The following is a 19,087-nucleotide window of genomic DNA, read 5'->3' as shown; positions in this document are numbered from 1 at the left end:
GTAATACTCGCCACCGGTTGCCCATATGGGCGAGACATCAAGAAGAACACTAGTAATTTAAATTTTGGAGGACAGTGCAAGATACAGATACAGAAAGATGCTCCAATTCCAGAAAATTCTTCTGGTTCTTTAGCGTGCAAAGTGTTAAAGCACGGGGCTTCGATTTAAAGTCTAATGTCATAAAAAAGTTTTAGCTTGCCTGTCTGCATGGGAATCCAAATAACAATGTCGAGATTACAAGTTTCACGCTCTTAGTAATCGAGCCATGCAAGTTAACTAGGTAACGACACGTGAATCTAGTATTTCGAACCTCTCGAAGATTCAGTTACTGTTTTACCGTCTCTGTGGTCGAAGGGTTAGAGTCGATGACCCTCTCTGGCGTGGGTTCGATCCCTGGGAGATGCTTTGGTAGTTTAGCACAGAGGAAGGTAGTCTAGTACTGGTGTAACTGTCCAGGAACGATGGTTCTACCAGACTATATGACTGAAATACTGTTTGGAAAAGGCGTAAAATGAAACAAACAAACAAAAACTGGAAATAACGTGGAAAAGCTAGTGAAAATCACTCAAAATGAGACCCATGACCTCCTCTGAAAAACAAGTACCGGTAAATTGCAAAAGCTCACACTGGAAAATTATCTTATATAATTATCCTTTTATCCGAAAACACATTGACGTGGTTTAAACTTCCCGCGATTGTACCGTAATTTACGGCGCATAAATAAAACGCAATGCGCTATTTATAGAAACCGGATAGCGTATAACATTGACAGCGTGTCCGTGGCTATGTGTTTACAAATGTTTGTCATAATTGACGATAACGCTTATACCTTGTATAATAACTAGCGTTCGAGCTTTGTTAATACTTCTGTAAAATAACTGTTATAGATCAATCATGGGAAACTCAATTTTTAAATATTTTTTCGGTAAGAAGGAGGTACGGATATTGATTTTGGGTCTAGACGCGGCAGGAAAAACAACCACATTATATACTTTAAAACTTGGTGAAGTTGTGACAACCATTCCTACTATTGGATTTAACGTAGAAACGCTTAATTACAAAAATGTCAATATAACAGCCTGGGACGTGGGTGGAAGAGACAAAATTCGACCTTTGTACCGACATTATTTTCAAAACACACAGGGACTTGTCTATGTAGTTGACAGTAATGATAAAGAAAGGTATGTACATGAAAAATTATATCTATTATATATTTACATTGATTAATAACATGAGCTGTTATTTTTGGTTGATATAGATTCACGCCTTTTTTGGTACACATAACATTATGATATATATGTATATGAAAGATAATTTTTTATCCCATACAAATAATGCTAATTTAAAATATATAGGACACAAAGTCTGAATTTATATGGATTTTGTCAAAGGTGCTTTACTGTTGCCAGCGGTCAGTAATATTACCTTTATGGGGGCATGTTCTTTTTCATTAGCACAAAAGTGAATTTCCCACACGTAAATTTATAGCATTTACCTTAAAGTGAAAAAGTGTTCAAAATTATAGATGTTATATAAAAAATACAATACAATACAATGCAGTGCAGTTCAAAACTAATCAATGAAAAACATTGCAAAACATTACACAATACAATACAATACGAAATAATACTCTAACTGCATAGAGACAGTAATAAGCTTATTATAAGTAATTAAGTTAACATCCACAGCTGTATATACTGGAAAGATTACTAGTATTTTCTGTAATGCAGTCAAAGATAATGCCGTTTTGCAATACAAAGCCAGATAAGAGTTGAAACAAATTTAAATATCGGCATGTATAATTAAGTATAGAGGTTTGTATGATTAAGTGACTTTTAACAAATCTCTGTATACTATAGACCGCAGCAGTATAGCTATTTTTATAATCTTTTCAAATAGTAGATGAACCAGGTTTGTGTAGCGAAATGCGACATTTTGTTTTATTTTATAGATTCGAAGATGCAATAGATGAGTTACGTAGATTTTTGAGGGAAGACGAACTCCGTGATATTCCCGTTCTTATTCTTGCTAATAAACAAGATATCGAAGGCGCTATGACGCCAGAGGAAATAACACAAAAGGTACAAGAAAATAAATGTATGGATGATAGACATTGGACAGTGTTTGGTGTCATCGCTAATCGTGTTAAAGACAATGGGCTTCAAGAGGCTTTTGATTGGCTTTCTCATATAATGGTTAACAGCGAGAAACACAAAATGGCGTCGGAACTATTATATGGCGCCCCCAAAGACAAAACAAATAACAAAAGTGAAAAGTCTGTCGAGAGTAATATGGACAAAACAACAAAACCGTTATATTGCAGTTTTGTTGAGTCTTTCAAAAAGATGATCATGTGATATATTGTGTAACCTTAAAGCTGCACGCCTCCAGATGAGCCAAGTATTTCAAGAAATCCATTCTTTAGAAAAATGTATTAAGATCTTAAGGAAAGTAAAAAGTACTGATTTTGCAGTATCAATCAGTATAATCCTACTGCGTTACTAACACAGTAAGAGGTATTTATGCATATTTTGACCTATTTTTGGTTATTTACGTGGATTGAAAGTGCCGTTTGCAAGATGTAAATTACTTTCCTTGTTCACTTCACAATATTTTACTCTTCAATACATTTTCAAAATTTTCATGAAAATTAGCATGAATCTGGAGGCATGCTGCCAAAAAAAACCCCCTAAAACACATGAGCATTTAAAGTTTTAAAAGCTAATCTCACGTCAGCTTATTGTAAAAGAAATTGATAATGATGACGTTTATATTAGTATATAGCATGGCATACCTCAGTTACCTTCCTGTTCAATCCCATGTGAATTCTAAACTAAGCATTACGTAAGTCAAAGACTGTTTAGACTATGTAACAGTAAATTAATATTCTGACTGTTGTATAGCAACTACCCCTTTGTTTGTGTTCGTACACGGTGGGTTTCATCTTTCGTATTGTTCTGTTTCTATATTTATATTATTCTATATTATTGTTGTTGTTTACTTATTGCTTTGTTACATTAATAATAAAACTTTTTAATTTACCAATAAACATGTTTCTAAACTGAGACATTCTGATTAATTTTAAATGAACAAAGTATTTAACAGGCTGAAATATGGAAGCGGCTATAACCAGTCTTTTCATTTTGCCATTGAAGATAACAGGAAAAAGGAAAACAAAATCGGCAAAAAACGGAAAAAACATGTAAATCAGTATTTGCATATGGTAGCAAAACAAAGGTAATCCAGTAATTTATGTAACCAAGAAAATGTTTTGTCTTTTGAATTCTATCAAATTTCGAATAAGAAAAAACAAAAAAGAAAACTGTATAAAGTAAACATTTTTATGGCAATATTTTATAGTCCATTGGTACATATGATTACTTTTGAAAGACAATCAAGGGTAATTAGAAATGAAAATCAGGTTTTTGGCCGATTTAAAAAGTAACATCAGGTATATAACGACTTACTACAAAGGTTTTGAGTCAGTTAACGAAAAGAAAATTTAATACTGTAATTTGATGTAACATCCAGAAAATAGCTATGAACTTTTGAAATTTCAATTTTTTCTGAAATAGTGTGATTTAAAGAAAAAAGTTATTAAAAAAGTCTGTATGAATTATGCTGCATTTAATTTTGATTATTGTAATAACAAAGATTTCATTGGAAATGTATATAATTTTCTTACGGTTCTAAGCGAAAGAACGGAAAATCAACGGTACAATGAAAAGGTAAATCCGTCTTATTTGCTTTTTCTGGATCTGTCAGAAGTAATCTATCAGGTATAAATAAGATTTAACGCTACTTTTAAACTTTTGATGGGTATACTGTGATTAATTGTAAATTTACGAAAATATCAGTATTACTTTTAACTCATTTAAACATCGCATGAAATAAAAAAAATACTTGCAATATGAATATTTTCTGTCCCCTTTTATTTTTCACTCGTTGTTCTGTATATTGTTGTGCATATAACTCAGAAAAAAGTTCTTTAAGGGCGTTAAGCTGACGAATTATACTATATATTGTTTAATTGTTCAAAATATTATCATCATAACTGAAGTTGTTTTTATTCAAAAATGTCTGTGTGGTGGTGGTGTTGTTTGGAAGTCTTTACTCCGAATTACGACAGCAAGTCACATTGAAGTTCAGCCACCAGATCGTTCCTGGGCAAGCTGTCAAGAAGATAACTGAGAACAATTCAGTGCGAATGAACCCGTAGAAGGGATTTCATGATCAATCACAACGAAAGTGACACCGTCGAACTCGTGTTGCCCGATTCACAGTCAGTCCAACCTATACCTATTGAGCTAAGCGGACGAATAAGGCTCTCTGTATTATAAAGCAAGCAGATTATATAAGACAATGCATCACCAGTATAATTCAGGACCAGGATGTGCATTCGTACAGTCAGATAAGTCTCTCTCTAATTTACCTCAGATTCCGTTCTTATACCAGAATCCCTTACGTTTTAAGAGTGAGTCCGACATGATCGATTATTAAGGTAATTTTATATGGTCTTGATCAAGATTTTTTTTTAAATGTTGCTTATCTCTATTAGATGTCTTTAAACAATAAAATGGTCTGTCTTTTCCGTGTATTTGCTGGTTTCTGGTAGGTATAATTCACGTCGAATTTCAATTTGGATTACTTCGTGTGCTATTCTCTACTATTGTTGTTTCTAGTTGAGTCCATTTACACTGAAATAAGAATAGTATTTCATAAATCAAAAGACTTCTAAGATTGTCGAAGCGTTCCTTATTGAAAATCATTTCAATAAGCATGTCGATATGATTTAAAAAACATTCTATTTAAAAAGTTATGTAAATTTATGTTTAATTATCCAAACAATTACTAGTCATTGATTTAGAAAAAATACAGACAAGCAAAAGAACGCCCATCATTGTAATAATTATACTGTAATACTGAGGGCACTAGCTTCATAGTCAAGTTCTGTCTACGTTAATCATACATTATATATCGTTTCTTTAATCATATTAAAGAGAATATTACCTTCAGCTGATCAAGGTAGTTTTGTGCTAGAGAATCAAGTCGATTTGGTTGTTTTGCAAAAGCATTCTGTATTATTTTGAATGAATCTGTTTGAAGTACTGTTTCCGAAAAAGCACTTTCCATATCCTGAATTACAAGTTTCAAATATCTAAGCTTTATTGTTATACTAACAAAGCACCATATAACAATTATATTATCATAAACTACAACACAATATGATGCTTATTAAGCACAATTATATCATTTATTTCCTCTCACAATTAACGCACCTGAATGTTACTGTTAACATAACATAACTCCGTTATGATATAAAAATCTGGAAACAAAGTGATTCCTCGGAAGCATTAATCACAACAAAATTACATGAAAATTGCAGACTCGGTTTGTTTGAGTCTGTACATGAGAGATAATGAATAAGTGCAACATCTCTCACGCCCCCGAGCACCGGCGTGAGCGGTCCTTAATTCTCAACATTTAATAGTGCTGGCCTAAAATAAACCTGAAGCAGTCATTAAATGCATTGGACTAACCATGTACTATAATAATAGACGTATTTTTTACTTACGGTTCATTACTAAAAACATATTACCTGAAAGACTACGAGGACATTGTCAATATCAACTATTGACCTGCGTAGGAAATCGGTAACTTCTTCAAGAACTTGGGATGCTTTATCTAAATCATCTGAGGTAGAAATAAGTATTTTTTTATATGCAGATTTAATTACAGTTTAAAAACAATCATTTAAATATGTGTTGAAGATATACAACAATGTATGATTGAAACTCAGATTATTAATCTAAAACATTCATATGTAAAGGATAATTCATGTTAACAGTTCTCATAAAAACATTCTTATATAAAAAATGTGTAAACATTCTTGTAATTTCGCGTGTGATCATTCATTTTTATTGAAGATTTTTCTAGTAATAGTCACGAAAGTAATCCCTATGAAAGAACAAACTGTTGTAAACAGTGTTCAGTACTTATGTAACAATAATCATATAAATCATATGTAAGAAATCACTCCAGTAAACATTCATATCTAAGAAATTGCAAACATAAACATTCATATATGAAATAAGACAAAGAAACCAAACATTAATACTTAAGATATTACAAACATAAACATCCATACGTAAGAGATTACACAAAATAACCATTCATATATTAGAGTTGACTCAAATAAACATTTATATCTAAGAGATTACAAACATAAACATTCATATATAAGAGATTACAAACATAAACATTCATATACAAGAGATAACACAATTAAACATTCATATATAAGATATGACTCAAATAAACATTCACTTAAAAGAGATTACAAACATAAACATTCATATATAAGAGATTACAAACATAAACATTCATATACGAGGGGTGTCCCAGAATTACGTGGACTTTTGCTGTAACTCGTATAAGAGATAACTCAATTTATCATTCATATATATGAGATTACTAACATAAACATTCATATATAAGAGATGACTCAAATAAACATTCACTTAGAAGAGATTACAAACATAAACATTCATATATAAGAGATTACAAATATAAACATTCATATATAAGAGATGACTCAAATAAACATTCATATATAAGAGATTACAAACATAAACATTTATATATAAGAGATAACTCAAATCAATATTTATATCTAAGAGATTACAAACATAAACATTCATATATATATAAACTGAAATAAACATTTTTATGTACATGTAATAGATTACACACATAATTTTTTTAGAGATTTCTAAGACTTAATCATTAACATCTAATTAAGTAAGAAATTTTTATGCAACCTTTAATTTCTGCTCAACATAGATATCTAAGTGTTATAGAAATAATAAAAAAATGTTTCGCATCAGTTTGCTGTCAGTTTTTGAAAGTGTGCCAAAGTGCATGTAGGTGTATATCATCACGAATACAATTATGTTCACAAGAAAGATAATTGCTATCTTAAGAACTAAATTTTATCTTTTATGCAATTAAGACACTGTATATACATATATGTATACATATATATATGCCGAAAACCCGAGATATTCTTACTGTATAATTAAATGGATTACCTGTATATGCTTGCAATGACGTTGCTTCTTCGTCCAGGGATAATTTCTGATTTTCTAGTATTTCTTTCTTTGCACGTAATTGTTTGACATGCTCTCTTTTTGAATTAGCTTCTTCCCGAAGACGATTAGCTTGTCTCTCACAATCTCCAGCATCATTTAAATTCACACCTGCATAAACTGTGGCTAGACCTAGACTAAGTCCACCTGTTAAAGTTAGTAAACAAAAAGCTGTAATATGATTTTGATCTGTTTTAAGTTGTTTCAGTAAACAGCATTATGATTCATGGATGAAATTAATTAAGCTTTGTTCTTGATTGACCATTAATAATGAAATAATCCTTTTTAATTTTGTATTTTGTATCCTGAAATATCAAATCTTATCTTGATAATACTGTTTTACTTTTTCATCGTATGAATTTATGTTTTGTTGTTAATATGGCGGATATTTAGAAAGCCGCTGTCTGTGAAGAAAAAAAAAGAAGTTGAACGAACCTGTAAACGGTGCTAATGCCACACCAACTATACCACCTATTCCAGCTCTCTTTCTCTTTTTCCTAGCAGCTCGTCTTATGCTATCTCGCCGACCCTCTAGCTCAGCTGCACCTGTTTCTGCTGAAACAGCTTCTTCTTCGTGCACTTTTATATTTTCATCAAGACTTCCAATCTCGGTGCTGATATTTGAAATTCGCTCCCGCTTTGTAGACAAAGCCGAGTCATGTTCCATCTTCCGTCCCCTGCAAGTTTCTATATTGCTATGTATATCGGTTTGAAGATTTATGACAAGATTTTTATTTGATTGCAATGCTTCAATTGCTGCATTCAACGAATTCTTCATACTAGTAATTCTCACATCATCCGTTGACACTGTTGACATTAGATGAGACTTCTGGACCAAAATACTACCTCCTTCATTATCAAACGTTAATTTGTAGGCGTCTGCTGCAGCAAGTGCCCGTGCAGAAATTCCTTGTATCCGGTTTTGAATGTCAGCGTCATGACTAAGTTTCGATACCAAAGTATTCAGCGCAGATGGTACTTTCAATAAATACTAAAAAAAAAAACAGGGAAAAGGATAACAAATAAAGGAACAAGAGCGCTGCTGTGGCAGGTCAATATACCCCGATGGCAAGTTTGCAAGAAAGTATTCATCAGATAAAAAAAATGTCTTAAAGACAGATAGCAAATTTATTTTTGTAAATGGCTCAAATAATTACTTTTCCATCAATTGCAAATGAAAAGTACATGTATACAGGTATAATTAACAAATTAGTAATGGAAGTTAATTGAACAAAATGACTTGATTTCAATTAAAATAAATCAACTACATCAAGGTGGCTATGAGCTGGTTTGATATTACATATAAAATTTATAAATATAAACTCAGCCAATAAAATCCTTCAAAAGGAATTCTGCGAACACCAATAAATTCACTGAAACAATTATTTAAAAGTGAGCATAACTCTATACATAAAACGTTTATTACAGCGAAAATCAAACTTGACCAGTGTTTTTATATAACATGCGTAAATGCCAAATTTAAAAGCAAACACTGAAATCCTTCAAAATTTATTCTGCGGAAACCAATAATTTCACTTAAAAACTTCTTAAGAGGGAAGAAAAAAAAAACAAAAAAAAAACAACAACAACAACAATTGTCAACGCAAAGTCGGACGAACAACTCTTTACCAAATCTTCAGGTGAATAACATGTCTTGCTTTTCTGTTCAATTTTTCAATGAAACAAAGTTCCCAATAAATATATTGGGTTTATAATTATTACATTGACATTTTTTTATAGAAAAAAATGGTACATTTAAAAAGTTCAATTTTCTGGATAGAAAACCCAACATATTTAGTGGGAATTTTGTTTTTATTGAAACAATTGGCAGGGGGTCGAACGTATAGCAGTGCGATACTCCTTTAAGCGAGGTGAATTCATGCGATACGCCCTAATGGCGGACGGGAGCGAAAACGAAAGTGGGTATGAGCATGTTTTTTTTCCAAATATTTGTTGTATATTGTAATTTTTTGAAAAATAGCATTGTGCATGCTGATCAGAACTTATAATTGTGCATGATTGTGAAAATAAAATACTAAATTTTATTGAATTGAGGAAGTTATTGAGGTATTTGTTGCTGCAAATTCAACCGTCAACCTGATATGCACATGCAAACGAATAATGTATCAGTCGTTTTAAAACGAGATATTCGATTAGTTTAAGTCCCAACATGTTTATTTTTGAAAACAAAACGATATACAAGAGTAGTTTTCCATATCTATCCGAAAATATATAAAATATTTAAAGTTTTCTTACTGTACGCCTAGTATTTGGTCCGATAAACCAACTGTACGCACAAATGTTGGTATGTTTTACTGTAGCAACTTCCTTATTACAGTACATTCTTATTCAATTTTGATGAAATATCAAGTTTTGAGTTTGTATGTTAATCATATGTAAACCACAGTGTCAATTAAAACAACAGTGTCAATTAATGTATTATACTATAATAAAGTTAATTTAAATATTCTTTTCTCACAAAGGTTAATCATTAAAATGAGATAAGTTATGCACAGAAACTTGAAATTCTATCAAATAATCAATAGTCACGATAATATTCGTTTTGTTTCTTCCATTTATTTTTTTTTTTTTTTTTTGCAATGGAACTTGAAATTTATTTTAAAGAAATACTGGTTTGATTTCTTCTATGGATTGGATGTTATATATTATATACAGAGCACATCATTGTATTTCAGTAATTCTGATGTTTGTCATTAGCTCTGTCGCTTGGAATATATAACTATACTACTCCATAACCAGTGTATACCAAACAGCTTTGTGTATTTGCTTATAAAAGCAGTCATACTTTTAGTGATTTAACATATCTGCCAGTAGTTTTACTTTTAAAACTAGGCTTTCTCTGCAACATTTAATGTCTAGCATTACCCCTCACTTTTTTGTAAATATTTATTTCCACTAGGAGTTACTCTTATTGTTAAAGCAAGTGTACTAAGAGATTTGTACTGTTACCGGCCAACAGCACTTTTTAACAGTATAAAATCTGGGCAAGTGTTCTTTTATGTAAATAAAAGTATTATAGATTACAGTATCTGTTCGGGAAATAAAATAAATAACACACAAGCGTTTGTGAGTAACAGTAAAAATATCAAACCTTCCTCGGCTAACACATTGGCTAACAATATTTTCCTTGGGATGATATTTTATCTGTAGCCCACAAACCCATGTGTTATTTATATACTCTACTACTCCATAAAGCCTAGGTCACAAATAAGAAAATGCCGCCGGGCGGCGTCTGTTTCTCCAAAAAATCGCAATATCGGCCGGCGTCCGTCCGGCGGCAGTGACTATTTGACGGCAGCAGCTGAAAATTTTGCTCATCGGGCGGGCGCCTTCGAGTTTTAAGTAATACTTAAAAGCTAACGGCGGCCGGACGATAATTTTTGGGGTCACTGAGTATAAATATCATCGAGCGGACATCGCTCGGTCGCCGGGCGGCGACCGGGCGATGATTTTTTGATCGGGCGATTTTTTGTTCTACTAAAACAGCGTCCGATTTAAAAGGCGTCCGGGCGGACATCGGCCGGGCCCCGCCCGGTGCCTGAATAGAGACAAGTAGTCAAACGATTATCGCCCGGTACCCGGACGATTCATGTACAGGCACCGGGCGGTCATCGTTTTGTCATCCGGCGACCGGGCTGCTTGTGTTTGTTGTAATTTCAGCTTGAAGAAGTTGTAATTGCCTCAAAAATATATTTGTGAATTTCTTTTGAATACTAGTAAACATGAATTTTTTCTTCAATGTCCATGCGAATGTCTGATTGATTTTCGCCTTCTACGGCCTCGATACTGGTCGTTGGTGACTCGTTGTCAACAACACGGACCAACTCCTTGGCCTTCCCCTTGGCTTTGGCAGCTGACTTCTTTGCTGGCATAATTACAACTAGCTGATTTATCTAGGATGTCATTAAATGTAAAGTCATTGTCGCCCGACGCCCGCGCGGCAACCGTCCGATTCACTTTTGAATCGCACAGGCGCCGCACGGACATCGGGCGGCGACCGCCTGATCCGTTCAATTCTTTCTGTAAAATCTACTCGGCAAAAATCGCCCGACGACTGTTTCATTCATGACCACGCAATGTCTCAGATTTAAAATCGCCCAGCGTCCACGACATCAAAAAATCTGCCGATTTTATAAAAATCGTTTAATCGGACGGCGCCCGTTTTATTTGTCACCTAGGCATAAGCAGTGTGACTCAATCTAATATTATATACTAAATAGCTTTTTGTTTATTTGCACATGTGTCAGCATTTGTACTTGTGGTACTTTACCTATCTGGCAGTAGTTTTGTTTATGAATCAATTTGTAATGTTTTAATTGCTCTGCAACATTTACAACTGTGTATTTGCACATGTGAGCATTGAAATTGTAGTTTTGTGTTTTTCCTGACAGGCCACAATTATGTGCACTACAAAAATATCCTGTTCTAAGCAACATTTTAGAGAAGAATTTTATCACCTAAAGATTTTTACCACCTGGTTCTCAGTCTCTATCTCTAGAACAGCAGTGAAATGTACTTTCACTGTATTTTATAGGTAGTTTGAAATGTTCAATTCTATTTATAATATGAAAAAATATCAGTTTGACAGCAGCATGTACAAAAGATCTTAGAACCTCATGAAGTAAAACAGCCCTTATATCACATATTAACAGCTATTTTTCTGAAATGTTCTGCTTTGAAAGTGAGTTAATTTATACAAGATTTCTTAATTTGTTTCTTAAATTCATTCTTACATATTTTGGTCAAATTCCTACTTTTTATCTAAGATCTTAGAGTAAAGGTTACTTTTTTCCAACTCCTAATTATCACAGGATAATTATTATTAATTATTGAAATTAAGTTCAAACCCTCGTATAGATAGTTATACAAAACTTTTATTTCAAGTAAATCTTTAAGGAAAGAAGAAGATTTTAGAATTCCGGAAACGGGCACATATATGGTAGATATCTTAGTATAATCATAGGAAAACATGTACAGCAGATGTGATAATGAAAAATATCGAACCTTTAACAGCGTAGAGTTATTTTATCGCACCAAAATCCAGCGTACACTTAAATATTTTGACCAGTAAGGGTCTATGTATATCGGAGCACAACGGTACTTTCTATGCAACTCAATTATGATTACTCTTATAGAATAAAGAAGAAAAAGAAATTAACTATATTAATATAAGCTTGCATTAAGCAATTTTATTCACCCAAAATTAGTTGCCGTCAGTTTACCTTTAATAACTTTTTTAATTATGAATTTAGGCCTTTAGTAATTTTGATGAAATGTGTGTCGGTCCTATCTTCACATCCTCAATACAAAATATGCAATTGTAATCGAAGATTTATGAAATACAAAATAAAAAACACTCACTCTGACGTGTGTTTACACGGGTAAATCCGCCATTAGGGCGTATCGCATGAAATCACCTCGCTTAAAGGAGTATCGCACCGCTATACGTTCGACCCCCTGATTGGGAAAACTTGACATGTATTAAATACCTAAAACCCTACAAACAAGCCACGACTATATAATGGGTTTGCGGCCAGCATGGATCCAGACCAGCCTGCGCAACCGCACAGTCTGATCAGGATCAATGCTGTTCGCTATCAGTTTCTCTACATGTAATAGGGTTGGTAAGCGAACAGCATGGGTCCTGATCAGACTGCGCGGATGCTTTTGTCGTGACGCGGCTCATATATAGTTGCGGTTAACCACTATTTAATGAGGTCGATTTATCTAATTTGTTGACATGAAAGTTTAACATGGTTCATGACCTTTATTATTTAATCAACTACTATAGTATCCGGTGTATCCACTTCTATATATTTTATTTTACTTTCGCCGAATCCTCATCATTGCATCATATATAGCATAAACTATAATACAAATATAAATAAATAGTTCGGAATATATACATGTATCAATAAGGTTTTTAAAGCATTATCATTCAATTTTGAAACTAAAATCTTTCTAAGATTATTATTTAATATGAAGATAAGGAAGAGAAAGAAAATCAAACTTACAAGAGCCATTCCTAGCAGTTGTTTTACACACAGAAAGTACACTGAAACTTTACGCGAGAAATTTCCTGAATCTATTTTTAGCAAATTGGAAATTACAGCTTATTCAGCGAAGTGTAAAATTATGAAAGTTAAAACGAAAGTACGTGTACCATATTATTTTCGATTAACAGCGTATGTTGATTTATCTTTTAAAACTATAACTAGTGTTGTATGAGACAGAAAATCATTTAAATGATGTAACAATTTTATCTTTTTTAAATTGTTAATGATACATAAAGGGGAGTTGCTCGCGCAAATATTCAATGCATAAAATGTATCTGTTTATCTCCCTTGAATTGTAATTTTGTTGAAAAGTGGTTTACAGCACAGACACTTGGGGTGTGGAGCTCAAAACGCCCTTAAAATCCAAATAAAATGCATATTTGTCAATCCCAGCACATGTACTGATCACATATATAAAAAAACTTAATATAAGCCGTTTTGATAAAAATTCATATTTCAACGTCTACAATAATACACAAGATAAAAATGTTCGCCGCAAAAAATCCCCACACCTACCTTCGTTTACACCTTGTATTTTATTCCATTTTCAATATTTTCACATAATCCTTGTGGCCGTTAACGCATTACACATTATTCTTATGTTAATAATATCTTACATAAATGTACTATTCGATTAATTAAGCTTGTTTGATTATTTTGAGGTACATAAGAACAGCAATATATTTTTAGATAAAGCAATATATAACATAAAATATGGAAAGTAAATTAATGAACAGCGTTATGATAAAATCAATATTTAACACGCGTGCGTTGTAGAAATACTGTATTCTCATTGGATACCTGTCAAAATTATTAATTATAACATCTGGTTGATTATAAAGGCATCATTTGCTGGGACGTTTTCTTACTGGTCACACCGTAAACAAACAAGTAACGTACGTTTAAAATATAATTATGTGATGAGACAAAACAAAAATATTTTTTAACGATTTAATACGTAGAGTTGTCCGCGTAGTGTTATATATGAGAGCTTGTCTTGCTCACAGACGCTTGGGGTTTGGAGCTCAAAACGCCTTTAAAATCCAAATAAAATGCATATTTGTCAATCCCAGGACATGTACTGATCATATATATCAAAAAAAACTTAATATAAGCCGTTTTGAAAAAAAATCATATTTCAACATCTATAATAATACACAAGATAAAAATGTTCGCCGGAAAAAATCCGCACCCCTACCGTCATAATCACCATGTATTTTATTCCATTTCCAATATTTTCACATAATCCTTTGGTCCATCGACACAGAAGATATAATTCTTCACGATGATGGTCAATTTTAAACTTCAACGGTAATATAAACAACGCAACAGCCGAAATAAACATCAATATTATCGCCGTTTTTTTCCAACGACAAAATCTTTCGATAAATTCAATGGACCAGACGGCTATGAACGAAGCTATCCGATTATGTGGCCCCAGCTTTGCCGTGTGCAAAATGCGCAGCGCTTTTAAGTTTGGGAACCACATAATCGGATAGCTTCGTTCATAGCCGTCTGGTCCATTGAATTTATCGAAAGATTTTGTCGTTGGAAAAAAACGGCGATAATATTGATGTTTATTTCGGCTGTTGCGTTGTTTATATTACCGTTGAAGTTTAAAATTGACCAAAATCGTGAAGAATTATATCTTCTGTGTCGATGGACCAAAGGATTATGTGAAAATATTGGAAATGGAATAAAATACATGGTGATTATGACGGTAGGGGTGCGGATTTTTTCCGGCGAACATTTTTATCTTGTGTATTATTATAGATGTTGAAATATGATTTTTTTTCAAAACGGCTTATATTAAGTTTTTTTTGATATATATGATCAGTACATGTCCTGGGATTGACAAATATGCATTTTATTTGGATTTTAAAGGCGTTTTGAGCTCCAAACCCCAAGCGTCTGTGGTCTTGCTGTCTGCAGTGTGAGTAATTTTCTAGGGCGAGGGAGATATGTTACGAAATGCAACCCGTAACGTTTAAATCTTTCCTGTCCCCGTCATGAGAATGAATCTATGTTGCATCCACTGCAGATGGAGTCCCAATTAAGGGATGGTTTCAGTGTTGAAACTGTGAAGTTTCAGCAATATGACCGTATATTTGAGCTTTGAATCTATTAGGCGAAATGGATTCATTAATCTCAATATGTCACAAAGTTCAACTGTATATCATGAAATAATATTCTTAATACTAGTAAAGATAAATCAGATTATGCCATCTCTCAATCCGACAAAAACCTGTGTTACCGTTCGTAAGTGCCACTATTGTGTCATATAACTCATATTGAAACACGGGAAGGACGATATTGTTATGCTTTTTTTTCACAAATGATATGATTATTAATGAACATTTATGCATTTTGTTCCACAAAACGTTAATAAATCATTTACTTAATATAAAACAATAGAAATGACAATAATATATACACAGATACTTGTAAAAAGTACAATTGAGCAATTGTTTACAAACACAAAGTTACGAAACACATGTCTGTTGTTCTCTATTATGTCCGTGCACTTCAAATAATTATCGGAAAATCTCAGTTTTCTGCATTTAGTAGCGAGGAGCCGAGATGTTAACACTTACTTCAGACAGGCAAAATAATATTCGATTTAAGGTTTCAATTAAAATACGTGTGTAGGATGTTAACAGACCATCGCTTGTCAAATGAAATTGTAACGGTAACAGATTACCATAAAATATGTAAAGACCGTGATCAAGCTAAACTTTTAACACTGATCCAAACAAAACAGTATAGGATTGTATTTGATAAGAGAGTGAGATCTAGAGATGGTTATGTGTCTTTTCCATATGGCTATTGAAGAGTTATTGTATCATTAATGTTATTAAATTGTATGTTTTATGATGATAAAATATGAATATTGCATTATTGTTTGTTGTCTTTTATAACTACTATAACGTCATTATTTTGCATATCATATACTATAGTGGTCTGAGATTTAAAAAAGCTATAGGATTGATCCTGTAAAGCAATTGTTAAGCAGAGTTTGACTTATCATAAAAAATGACCTCTCCAGATAACTATATCCTCTCGAAAATTGACTGCTCCCAAAATCAAAATCCAAGATGGCTGCTTTATATAGACAAAGAAGGAAAAAACTCGTCTAGAGTGTTGTCCTCCACTATTGCATGTCTAGTTTTTCTGTTCAATTTTTCAATGAAAAAAAATCCCAGTAAATATGTATATGTTAGTGTTCATCCGTGCTGTTCTACAGAAATAAGAAACTTCGACGGGAGCGATAGCGACCGGAGAATGTTTCTAATTTCTGTAGAACAGCTAGGGATGAATACTAACATATTTAGTGTCAAACTTTATTTGGCCTCATTAATATTCATTTTATCACGCCACTACCAGTCCGCTTTATTAATTAATTACCTGAATTTGACCTTATAAATATGCATGACATACAGCGTTTCTATTGGATGACAAATAAATAGGGTTTTTATTCATAAAATTGTCATTTTTTTAGAAAAAAAATGGTACATTTTAAAAAGTGTCAATTTTCTGGATTAGTGTCCAACTTTATTTGTCATCCAATGGAAACGCTGTATTTCTTCAAAATAATGAGTATTAATTTTCATAGAAGAACAAAGGTCGATACTATATCAAATTCTGTTCATTTTCATAGTGCTTCATAGAACCCCGTTTGCAATAAAATAAAAAATAGAAAAAAAAATTGAAATTATTAGGCATAATGAGCAAAATGAGCAAACAAAATGAGTAGAATGAGCAAGGTATAACATTCCCATTACATTGTTTTCTTAAATGTAACATGACATTATTTCGACATTATTACGTCGTTTTGTCAACGAAACCCCATCATTACATCATATAAAGCATAAACTATTATACAAATATAAATAAATTATATAGGAATATATACATGAATCAAGAAGGTTTTTAAAGCATTATCATTCAATTTTTAAACCAAAATCTTTCTAAGGTTATCAATGAATATGAAGATAAGGAAGAAAAAGAAAATTTTGAAAAAGATTATCAATGAATATGAAGATAAGGAAGAAAAAGAAAATCAAACTTACAAGAGCCATTCCTAGCAGTTGTTTGTATACTGAAACTTTACATTATTGCTATATAAACGTAAAAGATACAGCGAGAAATGTCCTGAATCTATTTTTAGCAAATTGAAAATTACATCAATGTGTCAATTCACTTTTTGTCGGTAGACAGAAAGTGAAAGTAGACATTATGTTTTTTTTTGAAAATAGATGACGTGACCTCGTGTTAACACGTAATATTTAGTGTAAACATGTATAAACCATAGAAGATATTAGGTTGTCCAACTAATCAAAGTGTATAAATGATATCAGGTAACAATTATCCAACTAATCAAAAATGTTTTCCGAAAATAAAGGTTTCAATATGATTATCGGGCAAATGGAAAGTCGCATCATCAATATGCCGTCATTCATATTACAAGGGGTACATGCGTCTTCGCGCGCAAAGTGACGTAAAACATGCATATTAATAAGGTCAAATTTAATAATTAATTAATTAAGCGGACTGATAGTGAAGTAATAAAATGAATATTAATGACGCCAAATGAACTTTGACACTAAGTATGTTAGTATTCATCCGTAGCTGTTCTACAGAAATTAGAAACATTCTCCGGTCGCTATCGCTCCCGTCGAAGTTTCTTATTTCTGTAGAACAGCACGGATGAACACTAACATATACTTGGAAACCCAACATATTTAGTGGGAACATTTTTTTCATTGAAAAAATTGGAGACAACTCTACAAACAAGCCATGACTATAGTTGCGGTTAACCGGTCGATTTATCTAATTTGTTGACATAAAGTTTAACATGGTTCACGACCTTTATTATTTAATCAACAACTATAGTATCTGGTGTTTCCTCTACTTGATATTTTATTTTACTTTCTCATGTATCAACAATCAGAAAAAATATTATTGAAATTATTGGGAAATTTATTGTTTGCATAATGAACAAAATGAGCAAACAAAATGAGTAGAATGAGCAAGGTATAACATGTCGAGTTTTCTTGGAATAAAAAACATTCCCATTACATTGTTTTCTTAAATGTAACATCTGTTCTATTTGACATTATTACGTCGTTGTGTCAACAAATTGGGGCCGAATCCACATCATTACATCATGTAAAGCATAAACTATTATACAAGTGAGCCGTGTCACGACAAAACCAACATAATGGGTTTGCGACCAGCATGGATCCAGACCAGCCTGCGCATCCGCAGTCTGATTAGGATCCATGCTGTTCGCTATCAGTTTCTCTACTTGTAATAGGATTAGTAAGCGAAAAGCATGGATCCTGATCAGACTGCGCGGATGCGCAGGCTGGTCTGGATCCATGCTGGTCGCAAACCCATTATGTTGGTTTTATCGTGACACGGCTCAAATATAAATAAATTATATAAACATGTTGTTCGGAATATATACATGTATCAATGAGGTTTTTAAAGCATTATCATTCAATTTTGAAACCAAAATCTTTCTAAGATTATCAATGAATATGAAGATAAGGATGAAAAAGAAAATCAAACTTACAAGAGTCATGTTACACTTTACATTATTGCTATACGAATTACGATTTCCTGAATCTATTTTTAGCAAAGTGGAAATTACATCTTATTCAGCGAAGAGTAAAATAATTGATTAAGAAAGTTAAAACGAAAATACGTGTACCATATTGCTTTCGATTAACAGCGTAAGTTGATTAATCTTTTAAAACTAGAACTATTACTGTATGAGACAGAAAATCATTTAAATGTTGTAACAATTATATTCGTTTTAAATTGTCGATATGGTACATAAAGGGGAGTTGCTCGCGC

The 19,087-nt window shown here is 32.5% G+C and overlaps 2 protein-coding genes across 3 annotated transcripts; one reads left to right on the top strand and one right to left on the bottom strand.

Annotated features, from left to right (window-relative positions):
• The first annotated feature begins 754 nt into the window (after positions 1-754).
• Positions 755-3,049, top strand: LOC132713903 (ADP-ribosylation factor 1-like). Its single transcript, XM_060696609.1, has 2 exons — positions 755-1,181; positions 1,952-3,049. Exons 1-2 carry the CDS (start codon positions 895-897, stop codon positions 2,355-2,357), a joined length of 693 nt encoding a protein of 230 aa, XP_060552592.1. The 5' UTR covers positions 755-894; the 3' UTR covers positions 2,358-3,049.
• Positions 3,050-3,948: 899 nt separating this feature from the next.
• On the bottom strand, positions 3,949-18,877 carry LOC132713901 (uncharacterized). Of its 2 annotated transcripts, none has more exons than XM_060696608.1 (6): positions 18,804-18,877; positions 7,584-8,139; positions 7,092-7,295; positions 5,600-5,694; positions 5,011-5,136; positions 3,949-4,697 (listed from the first exon to the last, which is right to left on the bottom strand). In XM_060696608.1, the coding sequence occupies exons 1-6, from the start codon at positions 18,810-18,812 to the stop codon at positions 4,635-4,637; spliced, it is 1,053 nt and encodes a 350-aa protein (XP_060552591.1). In that variant the 5' UTR covers positions 18,813-18,877; the 3' UTR covers positions 3,949-4,634. The 2 variants fall into 2 exon arrangements, with proteins under 2 accessions (XP_060552591.1, XP_060552590.1); XM_060696607.1 differs by lacking the exon at positions 18,804-18,877 and adding an exon at positions 13,184-13,294.
• Positions 18,878-19,087: the final 210 nt, after the last annotated feature.

The sequence above is a fragment of the Ruditapes philippinarum genome, unplaced genomic scaffold (genome assembly GCF_026571515.1).
Source record: "Ruditapes philippinarum isolate M1 unplaced genomic scaffold, ASM2657151v2 ctg120_1_1_1_1, whole genome shotgun sequence".
Classification (NCBI taxonomy): domain Eukaryota; kingdom Metazoa; phylum Mollusca; class Bivalvia; order Venerida; family Veneridae; genus Ruditapes; species Ruditapes philippinarum.
The sequence above is the reverse complement of the archived record's forward strand: the minus strand, read 5'-3'. Positions and strand labels throughout refer to the sequence as shown.

Coding starts and splice junctions, on each gene's coding strand:
- LOC132713903 (XM_060696609.1), top strand. CDS start 895: ATGGGAAACTCAATTTTTAAATATTTTTTCGGTAAGAAGGAGGTACGG. Junction 1,182..1,951: donor GACAGTAATGATAAAGAAAG/GTATGTACATGA, acceptor TTTATTTTATAG/ATTCGAAGATGCAATAGATG.
- LOC132713901 (XM_060696608.1), bottom strand. Junction 7,296..7,583: donor GGCATTAGCACCGTTTACAG/GTTCGTTCAACT, acceptor TAACTTTAACAG/GTGGACTTAGTCTAGGTCTA. Junction 5,137..5,599: donor ATGTCCTCGTAGTCTTTCAG/GTAATATGTTTT, acceptor CTTGTAATTCAG/GATATGGAAAGTGCTTTTTC.